This window comes from Nematolebias whitei, chromosome 4 (genome assembly GCF_014905685.2).
Source record: "Nematolebias whitei isolate Nwh7 chromosome 4, NemWhi1, whole genome shotgun sequence".
Taxonomy (NCBI): Eukaryota; Metazoa; Chordata; class Actinopteri; order Cyprinodontiformes; family Rivulidae; genus Nematolebias; species Nematolebias whitei.
In genome coordinates, this window is record NC_056501.1 from 53,131,399 (window position 1) to 53,149,906 (window position 18,508).

At 44.6% G+C, this 18,508-nt stretch overlaps 1 protein-coding gene across 1 annotated transcript in view; it reads left to right on the forward strand.

Moving 5' to 3' along the window:
* Nucleotides 1-18,508, forward strand: part of syvn1 (synovial apoptosis inhibitor 1, synoviolin) — a 70,143-nt gene that overhangs the window by 23,311 nt on the left and 28,324 nt on the right. The window contains exons 11-15 of the mRNA XM_037676038.1: nucleotides 1,436-1,599; nucleotides 3,296-3,442; nucleotides 3,535-3,690; nucleotides 3,946-4,129; nucleotides 4,232-4,329. Coding sequence (XP_037531966.1) covers nucleotides 1,436-1,599; nucleotides 3,296-3,442; nucleotides 3,535-3,690; nucleotides 3,946-4,129; nucleotides 4,232-4,329 — 749 coding nt within the window. The remainder of the gene's footprint in view (nucleotides 1-1,435; nucleotides 1,600-3,295; nucleotides 3,443-3,534; nucleotides 3,691-3,945; nucleotides 4,130-4,231; nucleotides 4,330-18,508) is intronic.

Below are 18,508 nucleotides of genomic sequence, written 5' to 3' on the forward strand. Positions count from 1 at the left end.
TTGTTTCAGTTTCGACCACTTGTATCTCCTATCTCATTCCATCGGTCACTCCCCAGGGTTTTTGGCCATAGATGAGGGTAGGAATGTAGACTGATCAGTAAACCGAGAGATTTGCCTTACAGCTCAGCTTCCTCTTCACCACAACGGACCGGCACAGAATCCGCAATTCTGCAGACACCACACCAGTTCATCTGTCAATCTCACACTCCATTCCTCCCTCACTTGTGAACAAAACCCTGAGATACTTGAACTCCTCCACTTGAGGCAGAACCTCACCCTCTACCCTTTTCCGCTTGAGGACCATGGCTTCAGATTTGGAGGTGCCGATTCCCAGCCGCTTCACACTCGGCTGCGAAACGCTCAGTCAGCGTTGAAGATCATGGCACGATGACGCCAACAGGACCGCATCATCTGCAAAGAGCAGAGACGGAATCCTGAGGCCACCGAACCGGACTCCCTCCACCCCCTGGCTGCACTGAGAAATTCTGTCCATAAAAGTTATGAACAGAATCTGTATCAATGAGCAGCCTGGTGGAGTCCAACTCCCACCCTGAAGTGGTCTGACTTACTGCCGGCAATGCGAACCAAGCCCTCGCACCGCTTGTATAGGGACTGAACAGCCCAATACAACGGGCCCCACTCCCATACTCGTGGCGCACCCCCCACAGTGTACCCCGAGGAACACGGTTGAATGCCTTCTCCAAGTGCACAAAACACGTAGACTTGATGGGCAAACTCCCATGACCCCTCGAGGATCCTAGTGAGGGTAAAGAGCTGATCCAGTGCTCCACAGACAGGACAGAACCCACATTGTTCCTCCTGGATCTGAGGTTGGACCAACTTTCGGACTCGCTTCTCCAGTATCCCTGAATAGACCTTACCAGGAAGGCTGAGGAGAGTGATGCCCCATAATTGGAGCACACCCTGGTCCCCCTTTTTGAAAAGATAGACACAGTAGTACTTGAACATGTGTGAACCATTTAGATTTTTCTATATTTCTTCATAATTGACCTAAACATCATCAGATTTTCCCACAAGTCCTAAAAGTAGATGGAGAACCCAGCTACACAAATGAGACAAAAATATTAGACTTGGTCATTTATTTTTTAAAGAAAAGTATCCAATATTACATATTTGTGAGTGGGAAAAGTATTACTAGATCCTATTGCAGCTATTTAAATAATTTCATTTCTAATTGTTCTCAACTGTCAGATGTTGATGCTATGGCTCCTGTTTTTGTGCAACTTCTATGTAGATGCATACTGGTTTCAAATTCTTTGTCCTCAACTTCATCTGTTTGAATACTTCTGTCAAGACATGGTCATAAGCAACATTAGGCAATGATATCATACATTTCAATGCACACTTATTTTTTGCAAAATAACAAAAACCTTTTTTCTATTTAATGGTGTCTTTGTGCTTCCCTGCTCCGCAGCTGCCTCCGCTCCTGGTTCCAGAGACAGCAGACATGTCCAACCTGTCGTATGGACGTACTTAGAGCCACCAACAACAATCAGACTCCAGTTCCACCTGCACAGGCTCCGCCCCCTGCCCCCGCAGCCCCCGCCAATGCTCCAGCAGCTGCTCTGGCCCCAAATGGTGAGTCAAAACAAAAAATCCTGAATCCCAACCTTAATGTTGAAGTTTTCCTCATGAAGGCTGCATGCAGCCAGATGATTGACAGCGATGTGTTGTTGGTGCTGCAGTTTTGAAGCAGTCAGTTCACAAGAGTAAACAAATAAAACTACATTATGAATAGATTATTTTAGACACTAAGCATCCTCACTGTATGTGCCACGCAGCTTTCTGACAGGATGTGGCCATGTTGCACTTGGCACAAAGAACCACAGAAGAGGAGTCAACTTGCAGAACATTTAACAACATATATTTGATTGTTACAATATTGTCAAAAAAAAAACATATCCACATTAGAGGATACGTTTTCCAAGCTGTCACAGAAAAGTAATAACAATAATTTCACTGATGATGAGTGATTCAAGGAGCAGCTGAAATGGTGTGTAGTTGAAACGTTGTCTGAGTTCAGATAATTTCACCTTATTCAGTCGGTGTGTACGAGAAATGGACAGATATTTATTTACTAACTCCAGTCTGTGCATACACACACCTCTGACTGGAAGAATCAAGCTGTCATCACTAAGGCAAAGAAATAATTAATAAACTTTAAATTTATAAGTATATTGAGGCAATTTTGAAGTGAGTTTATGTAGAAAGAACATGAACGATTAATATCTTACCTGTTCTAGCTAGTCCTTTGTCCAACTTCAGTTTCGGTTTGCAAAGATGCATCAAATTCTATTTAAATGATGGTATATTGCAAAATAAAAGTCTGGCGTAAAACGTCTATGAAATGACATTTGCATGAAGCTTTTATTAATTGTTCCAGATTCCAGTTGTTTAAGTTGTCACTGATCTGTTTTGGACTTTTCTGCATTCAGACTAGCTGTTAGTTCATCAGCTGGTCAGAATCAAACTATTTCTTCAAATTCGTGTTGTTCCACAACAGGTAAGAAAATACAGTAAATGTTCTTCACTTTTCCACAAACCCACTTTCAGAATGACCAGAGTTTCCCTTTAAGGACAGAAGACTGTGCTGGTAGAGCGCTGCCTTGTTCTCCTCACTGCTGTTTTAATGGATGTTTTGGTGAAACACGTGAACATGAGTCAACATGTTTGTTGAGGCGGAGCGCAGTGCAGCTGTGTAAGAGCACCTTTAAACTTCTACATATTCCTGGTCATGAGCTCCTCTGTGGAGAAATCTAGTCTTCATTTCATCTGAGCTCATCATCTCAAGACTGAAGCATGTGGAACATTTGTGTTCTTGTAGTGGAACATCCATCATCTTGACCCGCTTCTTCCTTTTCGGGTCACTGGTGTCCATGTCCAGCAGTCACGGTGCGATAGGTGGGGGACACCCTGGACAGGTCTCCAGTCCACCTCGAGGACACAAAGAGACAAACATTCTCTGTCTGTCTCATCTGGAGACAGTTCAGAGTTACCAGTCAGCCCAACATGTTTCTGGTCTGTGGGAGGAAACTGGAGGACCTGGAGAAAACCCACACATGCACGGAGAGAACATGCAAACTGTACCCAGAAAGACCCGCAGCCGGGATTTGAACTGACACCCTGTTTGCGGAGAGGCGGCAGCTGTACCAGCTGAGCCACCGTGCCGCCCTCTAGTGGAACAGTTGTGTAGAAACTGATGTGCAGCAGTCGGAGCTGAAGGTGGACCTCTTGTTTGACCAGCATCTTTTATTGTGCTCTTTCTTTCCTTTAGTAGCTCCAGGCATGCTGCCTGGCTTTCCTCCTGGCATCTTCCCTTTTTGGGGTCCATTTCCTGCAGTGCCCCCCCCTGCTGCAGCAGCTCCAGCTCCTGGTGGCGCTGACGCTCCGCAGAGCAGCACAGAAGCAACACAGACTACTGGTACTGCCACGATACTGGACATGCTTACTCTGAGAACTGCCTTGTTTCTTGTGTTTGTAAGTGACTGAGTGCTGCACCTGTGTTTCTGCCAGGCACCAGTCAGCCCACGTCTTCTACTACCACAGACGCAGCCACGCCGTCGTCCCCAGCAGCTCCAGGATCAGCACTCCCAGCATTCCCCTTCTCATTCCCACCTCCTCCCTTTCCCACTGCACCGTGGCTGCCCATGCCACCGCCTCCTCCCTTCCGTAAGCTTTTCTTCTTTCTGAACATGAAAGACTTCAGGTGTTCAAGTTCAACATTTTCACTGATGTTTATAAATGTTTATTTTCTCTTAAGGAGAGTAATGATATTTAAAAAAGTAACTCTTGTCAGTTTGTCATCCTGCTTTGTTTGATCTGCACGTCTCTGCCGTGTGTTTGAAGGGATCAACAAATTTCATTGAAGCTTATTTATGACCATTATTATTGTTTAAATGAACTATTTTTTCTCTTCCTCACCAGTGTCATCAATGCCTCCTCCTCCTCCATCTCTGTCGCAGCTGTCGGATGAGGAGCTGAGGGAGTTGGAGGCAGAAGGGCGGCGGGGCCTGGAGGCCAGGCTGCAGTGTCTGCAGAACATTCACACCCTGCTGGACGCCGCCATGCTCAACATCCACCACTACCTCAGCACCGTGGCTACACTCACGTAATGACATCTTCAAGATGTGGTGCAGGAACCAGCTGAGCCACTCAGCCATCCAGCTGAAGTTATGCAGCAGCGTTTGTAACCACGTTCTGTTCCCTGCAGTCCTCCTCGGCCTGAGAGCAACGCGGGACAAACGAGTGGAAGAGCCCACACTGCTTCCTGTTGTACAGCTGCCACCAACACGGAGGACACGACCATGTGTGAGTAACTCACTCTGTTTCAAGCGCACACACATGGAACCGTGCTCATGCAAGTTGCTGCTCATTCTAAACCAGTGTCTCCTGTTGGCTGGCTGCAGGACACCATATTTTCCACTGTAAACGTCACACCGCCCTATAAGTTGCATCAGTCCATGTTTGTCTAATAAAGTGGAAAAACCCATAAATATGTGACATCACCGCTGACAACCCTTACATGTGGGCTGGTGTATGCAAGTAAACTTTATTTCTATAGCACCTTTTACAGGTCAGAAACCACAAAGTGCTTCACACAATATAAGACATGAAAACACAGGAGATGAAGCAGGAGATCAAACAACATACGTGTGACATAGGACAAAATCTAATAAAAGCCACTCTGAACAAATGTGTCTCCAGCTGCTTGGTACCACTTTACAACTGGCCAATAGTTTATACATCTGTTGTTAATTCCTATAAACACTTTATAAACCATTAATAATTGTTCATTATGCATTAATTAAGGGTGACAAGGAAACAGAACTGACCAGTTTTTTTCCAAATAGTGATCCAAATGTGTTCACGTATGATGTGAACCACTTGATGTTCTGAGCCTGCAAACGTTCATCTTGAATAAATGTGCTCTTGTTTTAAAGCAGAATCGATAAACGAACATGTTGCATCTCTTGGTTCTGTTGGGTCTAACCACAGCTTTTGATTTATCACTGAATGTACATCTACAACTACTCGACCTGATTCAAGAAGGTGCTTTCAACACGTTGTGGCATCTTGTCTTCACTTTACTTCTGCAGCTCCAGGTCACAACAGAAATCATCCCAGGCACTGAACAGAAACATTCATATGGAAAATAATAATTTAACATTATTTATCCGAGGAGCACACTGCTCTGAATGAGGGCTGGACCATATGAACCCAAATTTATATCTTGATATTTTAAGAAAAATGGCGATATACAATATATATCTATTTTTTTCTTTCCATAAAATAACAAAAATATATTTCTGAGTCAAAGCTTTGTCCCAGTTGTCACACAGGCACATTTATTAAAAACAGCTATAACTGTACAAAATAAATGTCTACTATTTACATATATCAAAGTTTGATTTTAGACCTTTATTTTTTACATATATTAAATAATGATCTCCTCCAGCTGCACCGCCTTCACTGTGTTAGTAAGCGTGTGACCTGCAGCAGTGAGGGAGGGGGAGGGCAGGCTGGGTGGAGTTGGCTGCACAGACGGGCAGAGAAAGAACTGCTGTCCACAGACCGTCACGTCTTACAGTGAGAGGAGGCAGCGCCACATGTTGACATGTTTAGTGATGTGGTAAGACCATGTTTTATTCACGTCGCCTGTCATAAGGCACAGCACAGGTAAGAGTTTGGTGCCGTAGTTTGTCTCAGGGAAGGAAGCTGGGAAGACTGAGACAGCCGGAGCTGCAGCACCAACACGCTTCCTACTCCACTTTCAGCGCTGCTTTAAACTGTGAAAAAGGTTCGTTGTGCTCAAACATTTTCGTTGGGACTTATTTGCTGCATTTTTCTGTTGCACATCTGACAATTTAAATCCAAACCATCTCCAAATAACAGAGCCATTTTTTTCCTGCTCACCAGTTCTGTGACTCGCTCTCCATTTTAAATTTGTGTTGTGGCTGCTCCGTGCAGCAGGCAGCCGCTCCACCTGGAGAGAAGCAGGAAGCAGGGGGAGAGCGTGCAGGTAGGGCTGAGTTTGGAGTGAGTGAGAGGAGGGGGGCCATGTGAGAGAAGAAAGAAGAGCAGAGCTGGTGGATTTTCAAGGAGAATTATATCGTTTATATCAAAATAAAGTCAATTTATATCGCAAAAAAATGATCTAGATATTTTAAAAATATTTCTATATCGCCCAGCCCTACTTTGAATTTAACTCATCACAGAACTCTCATCTTGAGCATGCATGAAGGCGACCAGGGGCGGACTGGGACAATAATCCAGGCTGGGAATCTGATGCCATCCCAGGCCACCACCACCAGATTAACTCAAACCACCAAGACTGAGTTAAGTTGAGTTCACTTTGAACACCGTATGTGCTCTTGTTTAGCAACGTGGTGGCCATTGGCATCAGAAGCATTTGTAATGTGATGGGGAGGCACAGTGGGGGGGTCGTCCCCCAGAACATTTTTAATAAAGTAGATGTCATTTCCTGCATTCTGGTGTATTTTAAGAGTTAACATGTACTTTTACCTCCATAAGTAACACTTGCTTCAACAACTATTTTAGAGTTAATGGGCGGCTGTGGCTGATGTCCTCAAATGAAAGAGTTGGGGGTTCAAATCCACCAGCAGTCACATGTCGAAGTGTCCCTGGACAAGACACTGAACCCCTCATAGCCTCTGATGTGTGTCCCATCAGTGTATGAATGTGATCAATCACTGATTAGTCTCTTGGGTTCAATTAGGTTTGTCATAATTTCACATTTACTCAGTTTCACTAATTGACTTATGTATTGGCTATGATCATATAACAACAAACACATTCTTAATCTCAACAAAACTTTACCTGGTAGAATAAAGTTTAAATAAAATAATATAACACAAGGATTTTAATGATCAGATAATTTATTAGTGGAGTTTATGAAGGGCACACAAAATCTGAATTCCTGGACATTTCAACATTAAACTTTGTTTTTCACATCTTCGTTAACCAAATTCTAATATTTGCAATATCCTTTGTAAAAACTTAAAACATTGTTCTATTAATATCCTGATGCATGCTCAATAATCCAGGTAGAAAAATCTAAAAAAGTTAAATCTGGTCCTCTGGACCAGATTGTTCTGGATTGTTCCATCAAGTCAGTTTTGGCCCCGTTAGGTGAAAGTGGACAAACCTCATGAACCAAGCTGTGCTGATGGGCCTCAGGGTTTTTATCACTCGTGTTTCTGTCTCACACATTCATTTACTGCTTCACTGGTTTTCTCTGGTTCATTCTCTCACTCCAGTCTATATGGTATGGTATAAAGTTTATTCATTTAAAAAAAAAAAAAAAACCAATTCCATAATAAAATGTACACATTGACTTGGCATTTTTCACATCACTCTCTAGACCATTCCACAATCCAACTCCTTGGATTGAGGTAGACCTTCCCTTCAGACTAGTTCTGAATTTTGCTTTGACAAATATTTCTATCCCCTTAAGATTATAACAACTTGGTCTTTTAACAAAATTTCTTTGGATATTTAATGGTAATGTGTTATTTTGAGCCCAATACATAACTGATAAAATACTGTAATCTACCAAATCATGGAACTTTAATAACTTCAGTTGATAAAATAATGTGCTTGATGGGTGACTGTAATGCTTTCTGGAGATAATTCTTACAGCTCTTTTCTGTAAAATAAAAATAGACTTTGTAAATGTTTTACACGCTTTCCCCCAAACATCAATGCAATAGATTAAATGTGGAACAATGATTGTGTTATACAACATGTACAGAGCTTTATCATTTAATAATTCCCTGACTTTGTATAGTACTGCAATAGATTTAGATATTTTTGTTCTTACAGAATTGATGTGATTTTTCCATGTTAGCTGTTCATCAATGATTACACTCAAAAATTTCATCTCATTAACTCTACAAATCTCAACACCCTCAATTTTAAATGGATCATCAACAGTTCTCTTTTTGTTACTAAATATCATGTATTTAGTTTTATCTAAATTTAATGATAATTTATTAAGTTTAAACCAAGTTTGTATTTTATCAAATTCTGTCTTCATCAATTCCAACATCCGTTTTACATCTTTACCCAAACAAAAAAATGTGGTGTCATCTGCAAAAAGGACACATTTGAGGAGTCCTGATACATTCACTAAGTCATTCACATATAAAATAAATAACTTTGGTCCAAGTACAGAGCCTTGAGGAACTCCACAAGTGATATTGCACAGGTCAGATCTTACACCATTTATTTGTACAAACTGTTTCCTATCTTTTAAATAGCTAGATACCCAGTGTAATGCTGGTCCTCTTATACCATATTTATTTAATTTTTCAAGGAGAATAGTGTGGTCAATAGTATCGAATGCTTTTTTTAAATCAACAAAAATACTAACACAATACTGTTTTTGATCGACAGCAGTAGTTATTAGTTCTATTATTTCCATGAGAGCCATTGGTGTAGAGTTTTTTGCTCTAAACCCATACTGACTGCTACTTAGAATGTTTTGTTTAGTAATAAATTTATCTAATCTGGTCACAAATAGTTTTCTAGAATTTTTGAGAACTGTGGTAATAAGGATATTGGTCTATAATTATTGAACACACATTTATCACCATTTTTAAAGAGAGGAACTACCTTAGCTACTTTCATATTGTCTGGAAATATTCCTTTTGAAAATGATAAATTACAAATATATGTAAACGGCTCGATAACATAACTCATTATGTCCTTTACAAACATCATATCCATGTCCACCCAGTCTTTTGATCTCTTATCTGTAAGATTTTTTACAACATTCATTATTTCTTCTTTGTCAGTTCCATTAAGAAAAATACTGTTGTCACAACTTATAACTGAATGGTTCACATTATTGTCTACTTTTGGTGTTTTAGCTGCAAGGCTTGATCCAACGTTCACTAAATAATGATTAAATCCATTTACAATTTCATTTTCATCATGGATTTCATCGTCATCCTTCAAAAAATATTGTAAAATACCTGTTTTTGCTTTATGACTTTTCAGAACACTATTTATTACTCGCCATGTAGCTTTCTTATCACCATTACTTTTATTTAATAAATCACTATAATATTCCTTCTTGTGTTTCCTTATAATCCCTACTAATTTATCAGTCTATATGACCCAAACCGGACAGAGATGCATGCACGCCAACATATAATCCTTGCGAGCGCGAGTCAACGGGGGGGCGCACGCAACCCATATGTGTGTCTCTGCTCGTCTCAGACCTGAGTGAAGCTGACAGCCCACCCACAGACACAGCATCAGAAAGTGAGAGAAGGTGCGGGGGAGCTTCAGTGACACCAGGCAAGAGCGGCCGGCTTGTTTATTCAAAATAATGGAGCACGACCCGAACTGAGCCTTTAGTCCAGTCTCTCAGCGGGCACTGACCAGACCAGGCCACCGGAAAATGACTCCCCATGACCAGTCCACCCCTGAAGGCGACAGTGGAAAGGAAAAACTCCCTCATGAGGAAGAAACCTTTAGCAGAACCAGGCTCAGGACAAGCGGCCATCTGCTTTGACCGGCTGGTTTGAGAGGAACAGATACACAATGGCAGGTCTAGAATCACATGTTAAGATAGAAATAGTATCCAATGAAAACTATTCAGTTTTAACAATTCATTTAAGGAAATGAATGGGAGTGGTGGCGCAGAGGTTAGAGAAGGTGGGCCTGTGATCGGAAGATCGCCGGTTTAAGCCCCGGTACTGACAACATCAAAAATGTGGGTGGGGTAGGTGAAGCACCCACACCTGCTCCCACCCTCATTCGTCCCACTCTGGGCCCTTGAGCAAGGCCCTTAACCCCCACCATCTGCTCCTCCTGGTATCCTAGATGGCAGCTCTCTGCTCCACACAGAGGGCTGTGGTAGCTCGGTGGTCTGTGGTTGCGTCAGGAAGAACATCCGGCGTAAAAATAACTGCCAAGTCTTCGTGACTTAGTTCGCTGTGACGACCCCTGAAGAAGGGAGCAGCCGAAAGTAGAAGAAGAAGAAGAAGAAAAAAGAAAAAAAAGGAAATGAGGTCAATTTGTCCTCTAGTAGTGTAAGCCTATAGCAGCATAACAAGCCAGCCCTAACTATAGGATTTATCAAAAAGGAAAGTCTTAAAACTGGACAATGTGTCAGCCTCAAGGACAGAAACTGGAAGTTGGTTCCACAAGAGAGGAGCCTGAGAACTGAAAGATCTTCCTCCCATTCTGCTTTTGTAAACTCTAGGAACCACAAGTAAACCTGCAGTCTGAGAGCGAAGTCCTCTGTTAGGAAAATATGGAACAATAAGATCTGTAATATAAGATGGAGCTAGGTTGTTGAGAGCTTTGTAGGTTAGAAGTAAGATTTTGAATTCTATTCTGGATTTGACAGGGAGCCAATGGAGAGAAGCTAAAACTGGAGAGATATGATCTCTCCCAGTAACTCCAGTTAAGACTCTGGCAGCAGCATTTTGGATCAACTGAAGACGTTTTAAAGAAGTATTTGGACACCCAGATAATAAACCATTGCAATAGTCCAGTCTAGACGTGACAAATGCATGAACCAGTTTTTCTGCATCATTTTTAGATCAGATGTTTCTAATGTTAGTGATATTACGCAGGTGGAAGAAGGAGGTTCTAGTAACGTTTTTAATGTGGGGGATAAAAGACATGTCCTGATCAAAAATAACACCAAGATTTTTAACATTAGAGCTGGAGGACAGATTAATGCATCTAAGGAGGGAGAAAGACTGAAACATTCATTCCCATGGTGTAGGGGTGTAACAATATATCAATTTACATTGATACATTGATCAAATAATTGATGATTTAATTGCATCATGGCAAAATGAAAACATCAATTAATATTGTCATTTTTAAAATACGCTTTTATTTTGAAATTCCCAATTCCTCATGATATCCCTAACTTGGCCACACAGAAAGGCCTGAAATGTGCTGGTGCTGCACGTCTTCTGGGCAAAGTGAGACGGGTTGTGTCATTTTTCCACCGCAGCACGGTGGCAACCTCTGCCTTGAAAGAGAAGCAGAAGTTACTGGAACTTCCAGAACACAAAGTAAAATGAGACATGATAACACGCTGGAACAGTTCGTTTGAAATGTTACAGCAGTTTCTGGAACAACAAGCTGCAGTGTGTGCTTCACTCCTGGATAAAAAACAGGGTAGGTGCAAATGATGTGCAAACACTCAACGAAGGAGACGTCACATCTGCTGAAGACTTGGTTAAACTACTTGGACCAGTGAAAAGTGCCATCACCATCATGTGTGAGGAAGAGCAGCCCACATTATCTATGATTGCACCACTCAAACCACTCGGGTGGCTGTGGCTGAGTGGTTAGAGCAGTCGTCCTCCAATGCAAGAGTTGGGGGTTAGAATCCACCAGCATGCTGAAGTGTCCCTGGGCAAGACACTGAACCCCTCATAGCCTCTGATGTGTGTCCCATCAGTGTATGAATGTGATAAAGCTCTGATTAGTCTCTTTAGAAAGATTTGTTCAATTATCTTTGTAGAGATCTAGTATAGAGCTGTATGAATGGGTAAATGCGGCACAGATTGTTGTGAAGTGCTTTGAGTATCTTGAAATAAGATAGAAAGGAGTTATATAAGTACAGTCCATTTACCTTTTACCATTTATTGGAGCATTATAGAATCTTAGAGGAAGATTCCACTTTAATAAAAGAGATGAAGCAGACAATGGCCCAGGAGCTTCAGCAGCGATATGCCAATGTGCACCAAGTCCTGCAGATAGCATCTGCCTTAGATACAAGGTTTAAGAAGCTGCCATTCCTTAGTGAGGAGGAGACAGATGCAGTTTTCCAGTGTCTAATACGTGAGGCTGCAGAGCTGTGGGACAAAACCGTAAGATATTTTTGTTTATTTGTGTTGGAAAAATTATGATCCATGAATAATATATCAATAACTTTTTATTATTGACATGATTAACATTTATTTTGGGTGTTAATTATCCACAGAATGGCACAGTGACACACGTTGAGAATGCACCTCCTCTTTCATCTGTTGACCAAACCTCTGATCAACCTGACTTATGCCCCTTTTCCACTGTCACGGCACGGGTTGGATATTTCCAGCTCAGCCCATGTTTGAGGTCTTTTCCATTAGTACTTTGTACCTGCTCACCTCCCAGTATTCTGGCCCCTCTTCTCAAGGGGTCCAAGCGAGCCGAGCCGTGGCGTCAGAAACACTGTCGGTCACTGATTGGTCGGGGGAGGAGTCTGTGGAGTCTTTCCAAACAACCCGATCCGCCATTTTTCTCTACCACCTGCCATTAGCGATAACTCGAGGAGCGTATCTTTTAGTATTTTGAAGCTATACAAAAACAATAATGTCAAAGCCGTGGTCAAATGCAGAAGTGCAGGTGTTGTTGTGCTTGGTGGCCGAGGAAAAAAGTCAAAGCGAGCTAGATGGAGCGATTGGAGGGTGGTTTGGACACGACCACTGCTCTTCTTGAATCATTTATAGAAGATGGTGAGTGTTTTCTAACTTTAAACATATTTTAAATTACTCACCCCATCGGTTCTGAACGTTTTTAACTAACAAAAGAGGCTGATGCCATAATAGGACAACATCGGTGCTACGATGCTAAGCTAATTTGCATAAACGCTAACTGTCCTCCGGTCCTGTTTCTCACTGTATTTTATCCAGAACGTATTTCAGCGCGTGAAGGTTCATCTCTAAACTCCACATTAAACCCTCCAAGCCTCCCGGCTCCTGCTCCATCAGAGGAGTCTGCACCTGACAGAGCTCCATCACAGCCCAGCTGCACCTCACAGAGCAGCACAACGCTGCAGCTTCTGTGCTCGGTAAGAACAGATGCAACATGTTCCACATCACTTTATTCGTGCCGATAAGGACTTGCTTTTATTTATTTTTAAAGTAAAAAAATAAAATGTTGAATAAATACTGAATATGCACCACATGTTGAACATGTGGTGGGGTGAAATTATGTTCACAGGGTCCCAGTTACATCCAACAATAAAATGTAAAAGAAAAACAGTAATAAGATCTAAGATATGAACTAAGAAAAATATCAACTAAAAAACATCTACTAATAATCCACTAAGCACTAATAGCAGTAAACAATCAAAACAATACATCAAACGGCAACATGAACTTGAGTTTGTGCAGCCTTATGGATATCTAACCAGGATAATCACTGTGAAAAATCACATCATGTTGCTGCTGATCAGTTTCATGTTGCTGCTGATCAGTTTTATGTTGCTGCTGATCTGTTTCATGTTGTTGCTGATCTGTTTCATGTTGCTGCTGTTTCATGCTGCTGCTGATCTGTTTCATGTTGCTGTGTTCATTCGTGCTCATCTCTTCACACAGACTCATGTCCATGCTGCTGTTCTGCGTATTGTGTTTATTGTTTTATTTCGTATAAGCTCCGCCCTTTAAGCTATCGCTAGTGGGTTTCATCCTGTCGCGCGCAGCACTGAAAACTTAAGTCCACGCCCACCTACTGTGTGGACCTCAACCCCGGTCTGTATAAATTACGGTGCGACCGGGAAATTGGCTCCCATTTTTTCTTCAGCCAGCTAGCTAGCACAGTCAGAAGAACGAAGAAGGAAAAGTTGTCCAGCTTTGACCTGCACAACCTTTGCTAAGGATGCCTGGGTCTCCACCACGCCAACCTCCTGCCGTCCCGGTGAGCTCTTCCTCCCCGAGGAGAAACAGACGAGCAGCCTTGTTCAAGGTAAGTGCCAAGGAGTGGTTTTCCGTGGCGGGCCACTACTCGCTGGACGACGCCACCGCCTTTTCTAATGTGTTTTTTTTTTCTCGAGGCGTATCAGATGACTCCCTCGAAAAAGGCGTTGTTGGCAGCAGCTCCGCTGAGTGTTTTTGTCTGTGGCGGGACGCTATGCGCGGGACGATGCCACCGCCTTCTTTGACGCAGAGTCACGCAGTAAATTGAATGATTCTTCGGAGAAAGGCAATGCGGAGCTGCCCCCTCCCTCCTGGAGAGCGTAGTGACTGAAGACAAGTGGCCGAGCGGTTGCTCAGCCACCTCGGATCTTCCCATATCGGCAACCACACCGCTCCCAGCCGTTGGCGCCCTCCTCTCGGAGCTGCCCGGCATAATCCAGGAGGATGTTAACACAAGGGACTTTCCGTCCCTTGCTTCCCTCTGCCCTGATCGGATGATCTGGCGGCAAGGTTAGCTCCGCTCTGGCTCGTCGCCCTGACCCCATCTGGCCTCGCTGTCCAGCTGTGACGTCACACTGGAACGAGACTGCAGCTGGGCTCGGCAAACTGAAGACATCTGTCTGCCGCTATCTCCAGAGTGGAGAGTTTTACCGATCGGTGTTTTTCCCCGGTCCCCCCCCCGGAGCCAAGCCTGGCGGTGGCACTTGAGACAAAAGCTTCCAGGATGGACCAGCAACCTGTCCCTCCAGGGAAGCATGACCAGATGGTGACAAGGTCTCCAACTGAGCTCACCAGTGCTCATTCCAGACGACCGCAGCGTCACCCTGCTGGCCTACAGCCTCTCTAAGAGGCTGGAAGAAGCAGACCTGCTGGAGGAGACAGAGCTCTCTCTGTAAAGCTGCTGATGTCATCTTAAACATGTGCCACCTCTGCGGTTTGCCTGTCCCACATCGCCACCTGGATGATCATGATCCAGAGGACCACTTGGCTCCACCTCTCGCCATCCTTGTCGGAGAGGCTGCAGAAAGACCTGCTGGAGGGCCCCGTCACCCCAGAAGTGCTGTTCCTTCAGGACCATTCTTGAGAAATCGCATAGGTCCGAGGAGGTCTCACAGACTGTACACCATCTGGTGACGTCACAGTCCATCTGCCCCTCCGGCCGCTGGAGGGACTGCCTTGGCCAGCAACAGCAGCAGATGCGCTCCACAGCTGCGGTAGCGACTTCTCGCCCCGCTCCTCTGCCGGCCCCCTCCACCAGGTAACAGATGCTTGAGGGGAAGGTATGTGTTTTTTGATGATGTATGTTTTTGATGTAAAACAGAAACACCTCTGAAAGTAAAGTTTTTCATCTGAGACTGTCAGATCAGCTGATCTCACAGCTGCCTCTCTTCACACAGTCCCCACACAGAACAAACCAGTAACTTCTAAACAGCGTTTTAAATGGCACAGCAGTTCAGTAAATATCACAAAACACTCGTCTGCCACGTCAGATAAAATTATGGGGATTTTTTTTCAGCAGACCGAGTCCGGTAAAATCCCTCGCTCTCAGCCAGAGTCCGTTTTTAATTTCTGCTGATTTCTGCTCACTCACAGCGCAGCGGGAGTAAACGTGTTTCTCCACGACAGCTGCAGCCTCCACTGAAACGGCGTCTCACTCAGAAAGCGCTCACGCCTCCCCTTAGTGTGCGCCGGCTCACCTCAGCTCTAATGTGAGACCGCAGCCTGGGCCCAGCACAGAGGCACATATACAGCCCTTTTATCTGTCGGAGCCCCCCTTGGGTTCCCCCTGAGAATCTCCGGAGCGAGTGATGGAGGTAAGGATATTTTAGGCTGGTTGACGTTCATGAGAAACTTGACACAACACAAATGCGTGCCCGCTCTCCGAGCGTTACTCAGAGTGGCAGCGAGTGCGTTGCTTGGACAGATGGACGGACCATCTGATCAGCAGGGGTTACACGCTGCATTTCACAGCTCAACCCCCACCATTCAGAGGGATTATAGAGACGGTTCTGTCTTCTCCAGAACAGAGCTCGTCTCTCCAGTCAGAAGTTCAGGAATTTCTGACGAAAAACATGATTTCCAGAGTTCCCAACGGAGAGGAAAATACGGGTTTTTTTCCTCCCACTACTTCCTAGTTCTGATAAAAAACCGGACGGATGAGACCCATTCTCGACCTGTTCATGTTCAGCAATTCGATCATGGGGAGACAATTCCACATGCTGACAAACAGCTGCTGGTGAACTTCACCCGAACGACTGGTTTTTACCTCCGTAGAGCTGAAGAGCGCATATTTTCACATTTCCATCATTCGGAAACAACCACGCACGTTCTCGAAATGCGTGGAGATGGCTCTGCAGTCGTTACACATGGCAGGAATGAGAAATCTTTTTATCTGGACGATCTGCTCTTATTAGCTCGGTCCAGTTAGAAAGCAGTCGCACAGACCAAAACGCTAGTGTTACACCTGCTAAACCTGGGGTTTCTATAAACGGGGAAAAACGTCTGTTCGTCCATCCCAGATGATTGTTTATCTGGAAGTGGAGCTAAACTCAACTTTATCACAGCTGAGAGCCGAAGCTCTGTCAGCTCAGCTCCTCCGTGTCAAACCTTGCAGCATAGTGACAGTTCTGCCTGTCTTGCGACTCCTGGGCGATGTCAGCGGCCCACATCATGGTTCCACTGGGCCTACTTCACATAAGACGCCTTCAGAGATGGTTCGCCCGCCTGCGCATAGATCCTGTGCGCCAGAAGAGGTGGATTATCTTTGTGCCCCCCTCCGTGAGAACCAATCTGAATCACTGGGGAAACCCCCTCATTCTGTCAGAGGGAGTTCCCATCAGCAGGCCTACGTCACACGTCTGTTTTCACAGATGTGTTCCTGTCAAGCTGGGAGGAATGTGTCTGTCCCAAGCAGTGGGAGCACAGTGGCTGGACTACATGTTGCTTTACATAAATGTGCTAGAATGCTTTTCATGGTCTGAAACATGACTCAGCATATTGCCCCTGCTGCTGGATCAGCATTTTCTGATCCACACAGACAACAAGGTGATGGCAGTTTACATAAACCGTCAGGGAGACGTGCGCTCAGCCCAACTGTTATGCATCGCAAAACAGCTGTTGTGTTGGCCACACAGAAACCTGCTCTCCATCAGCACAGTGTTCTTTCCCAACGTCCTGAACAGGCGAGCGGATATCATGTCGAGGGGTGGTCCCCGCCACAGAGACTGGAGCCTCCATCCCGAGCTGATTTCTCGGATTTGGAGCAGTTTTTTGGCCGAGCAACAGTGGATCTGTTCGCCACACGGGAGAACGCCCAGTGTCAATTATGGTCCTCACCGAGCCCACGAGGCGACCCACCACTAGGAGTGGACGCCTTCGCTCACAGCCCGTGGCCAAAAATGCTCCATTATGCATTTCCTCCAGTACTGCCGATATCACGGACCCTGGACCGGGTCCGGGAGGGAGTACCGTCAGTCATCCTCGTAGCTCCTGAACGCATATGCGCTCCGTGGTTCCTGAATCTGCAGAGACTGATATCGGGTTGGCTGTGGAAACTGCTGTGGGGGGGCGCTCTCCTCCAGGCAGGAAGAGCTATCAGGAGTTACCCAGAAATAGGTCAGCATCTTTGGGTCTGTCCACTGAACAGATCCGTTTAGAAAAGATGGGCCTCCCACAGGATGTGTGCGTACGTTCAGGGCTCACAAGCTGCTTCCACCACAATGCTGTACACATCAAGTGGACAGTTTTTCAGAGCTGGTGTGCAGAGAAAGGCGTGGAGGCCATCTCATGGCCACTAGGTGGCGTGCTGTCTTTTCTGTAGCAGCTGATGGATGGAGATCTAGCGTTCAGCACAATTAAAACTTATGCTGCAGCTATTTCTTCCTGTCATGAGGGCTTCGGTGACAGAACAGTTCTTAATCACCCGTTGATGAAGCATTTCCTGAAAGGTGTACAGAGACACAGACCGGTGTCACGTCCACTAGCTCCACAGTGAGACCTAATGATGGTCCTGCACACACTGATCAAAGCTCATTCTGAGTTTTTAGATCAGGTTTTACTTAAATTTATGTCATTTAAAACAGCCCTGCTGTTAGTTCTGACGTCGGCAAAGAGAGTGAGTGATTGTCTGCTCTCTCTGTTACTCCCTTGTGTCTCAGAATTCAATCTGACGGCAGTTCAGCTGTACTGCGTTTTAACCCTGTTCTGAGAAGCATCACAAGCTCATTCAGATCGAGAGTGATAACCTTGGATGGGTTTTATCCTCTTCCTCATAATTCTGAAGAGGAAGCAACATCTCACCTCCTCTGTCCCATGCGCGCATTTTCATGTTACGTGGCGCACACGGCCGCACTGCGCCGCTTTCCGCCACTTTCCGCCGCTTTCCGCTTATGTTTGTGCATTACAGGGACAGCTCTTCAGGACGTCCTCTATCCAGCATGTGAGGCTATTTCTGAAGCTTACAGTTCATCTGGACTGGATCCTCCAGAGAATCTCAGCACATTCCACCAGAGGGTTTTCATCCTCCATGGCTCTGCATGGAGGGATGACAGTGGAGGATATTTGTATGGCGGCTGCCTGGTCATCGTCATGTTCAATTATTCGTTTTTATCTACGTGACGTTTCTACTTTCTCCATGACCCATTCTGTTCTCATGGTTCTGACAGAATGATTATTTGTTTCATGGAGCTTTACTTTTGAACTCACACCTGCCTGCATGCAGTCGCAGTGTGAGATACAGTGGGGAGAACAAGTATTTGATACACGGTTGATTTTTCAGGTTTTCCCACTTGCAAAGCTTGTAGATGACTGTA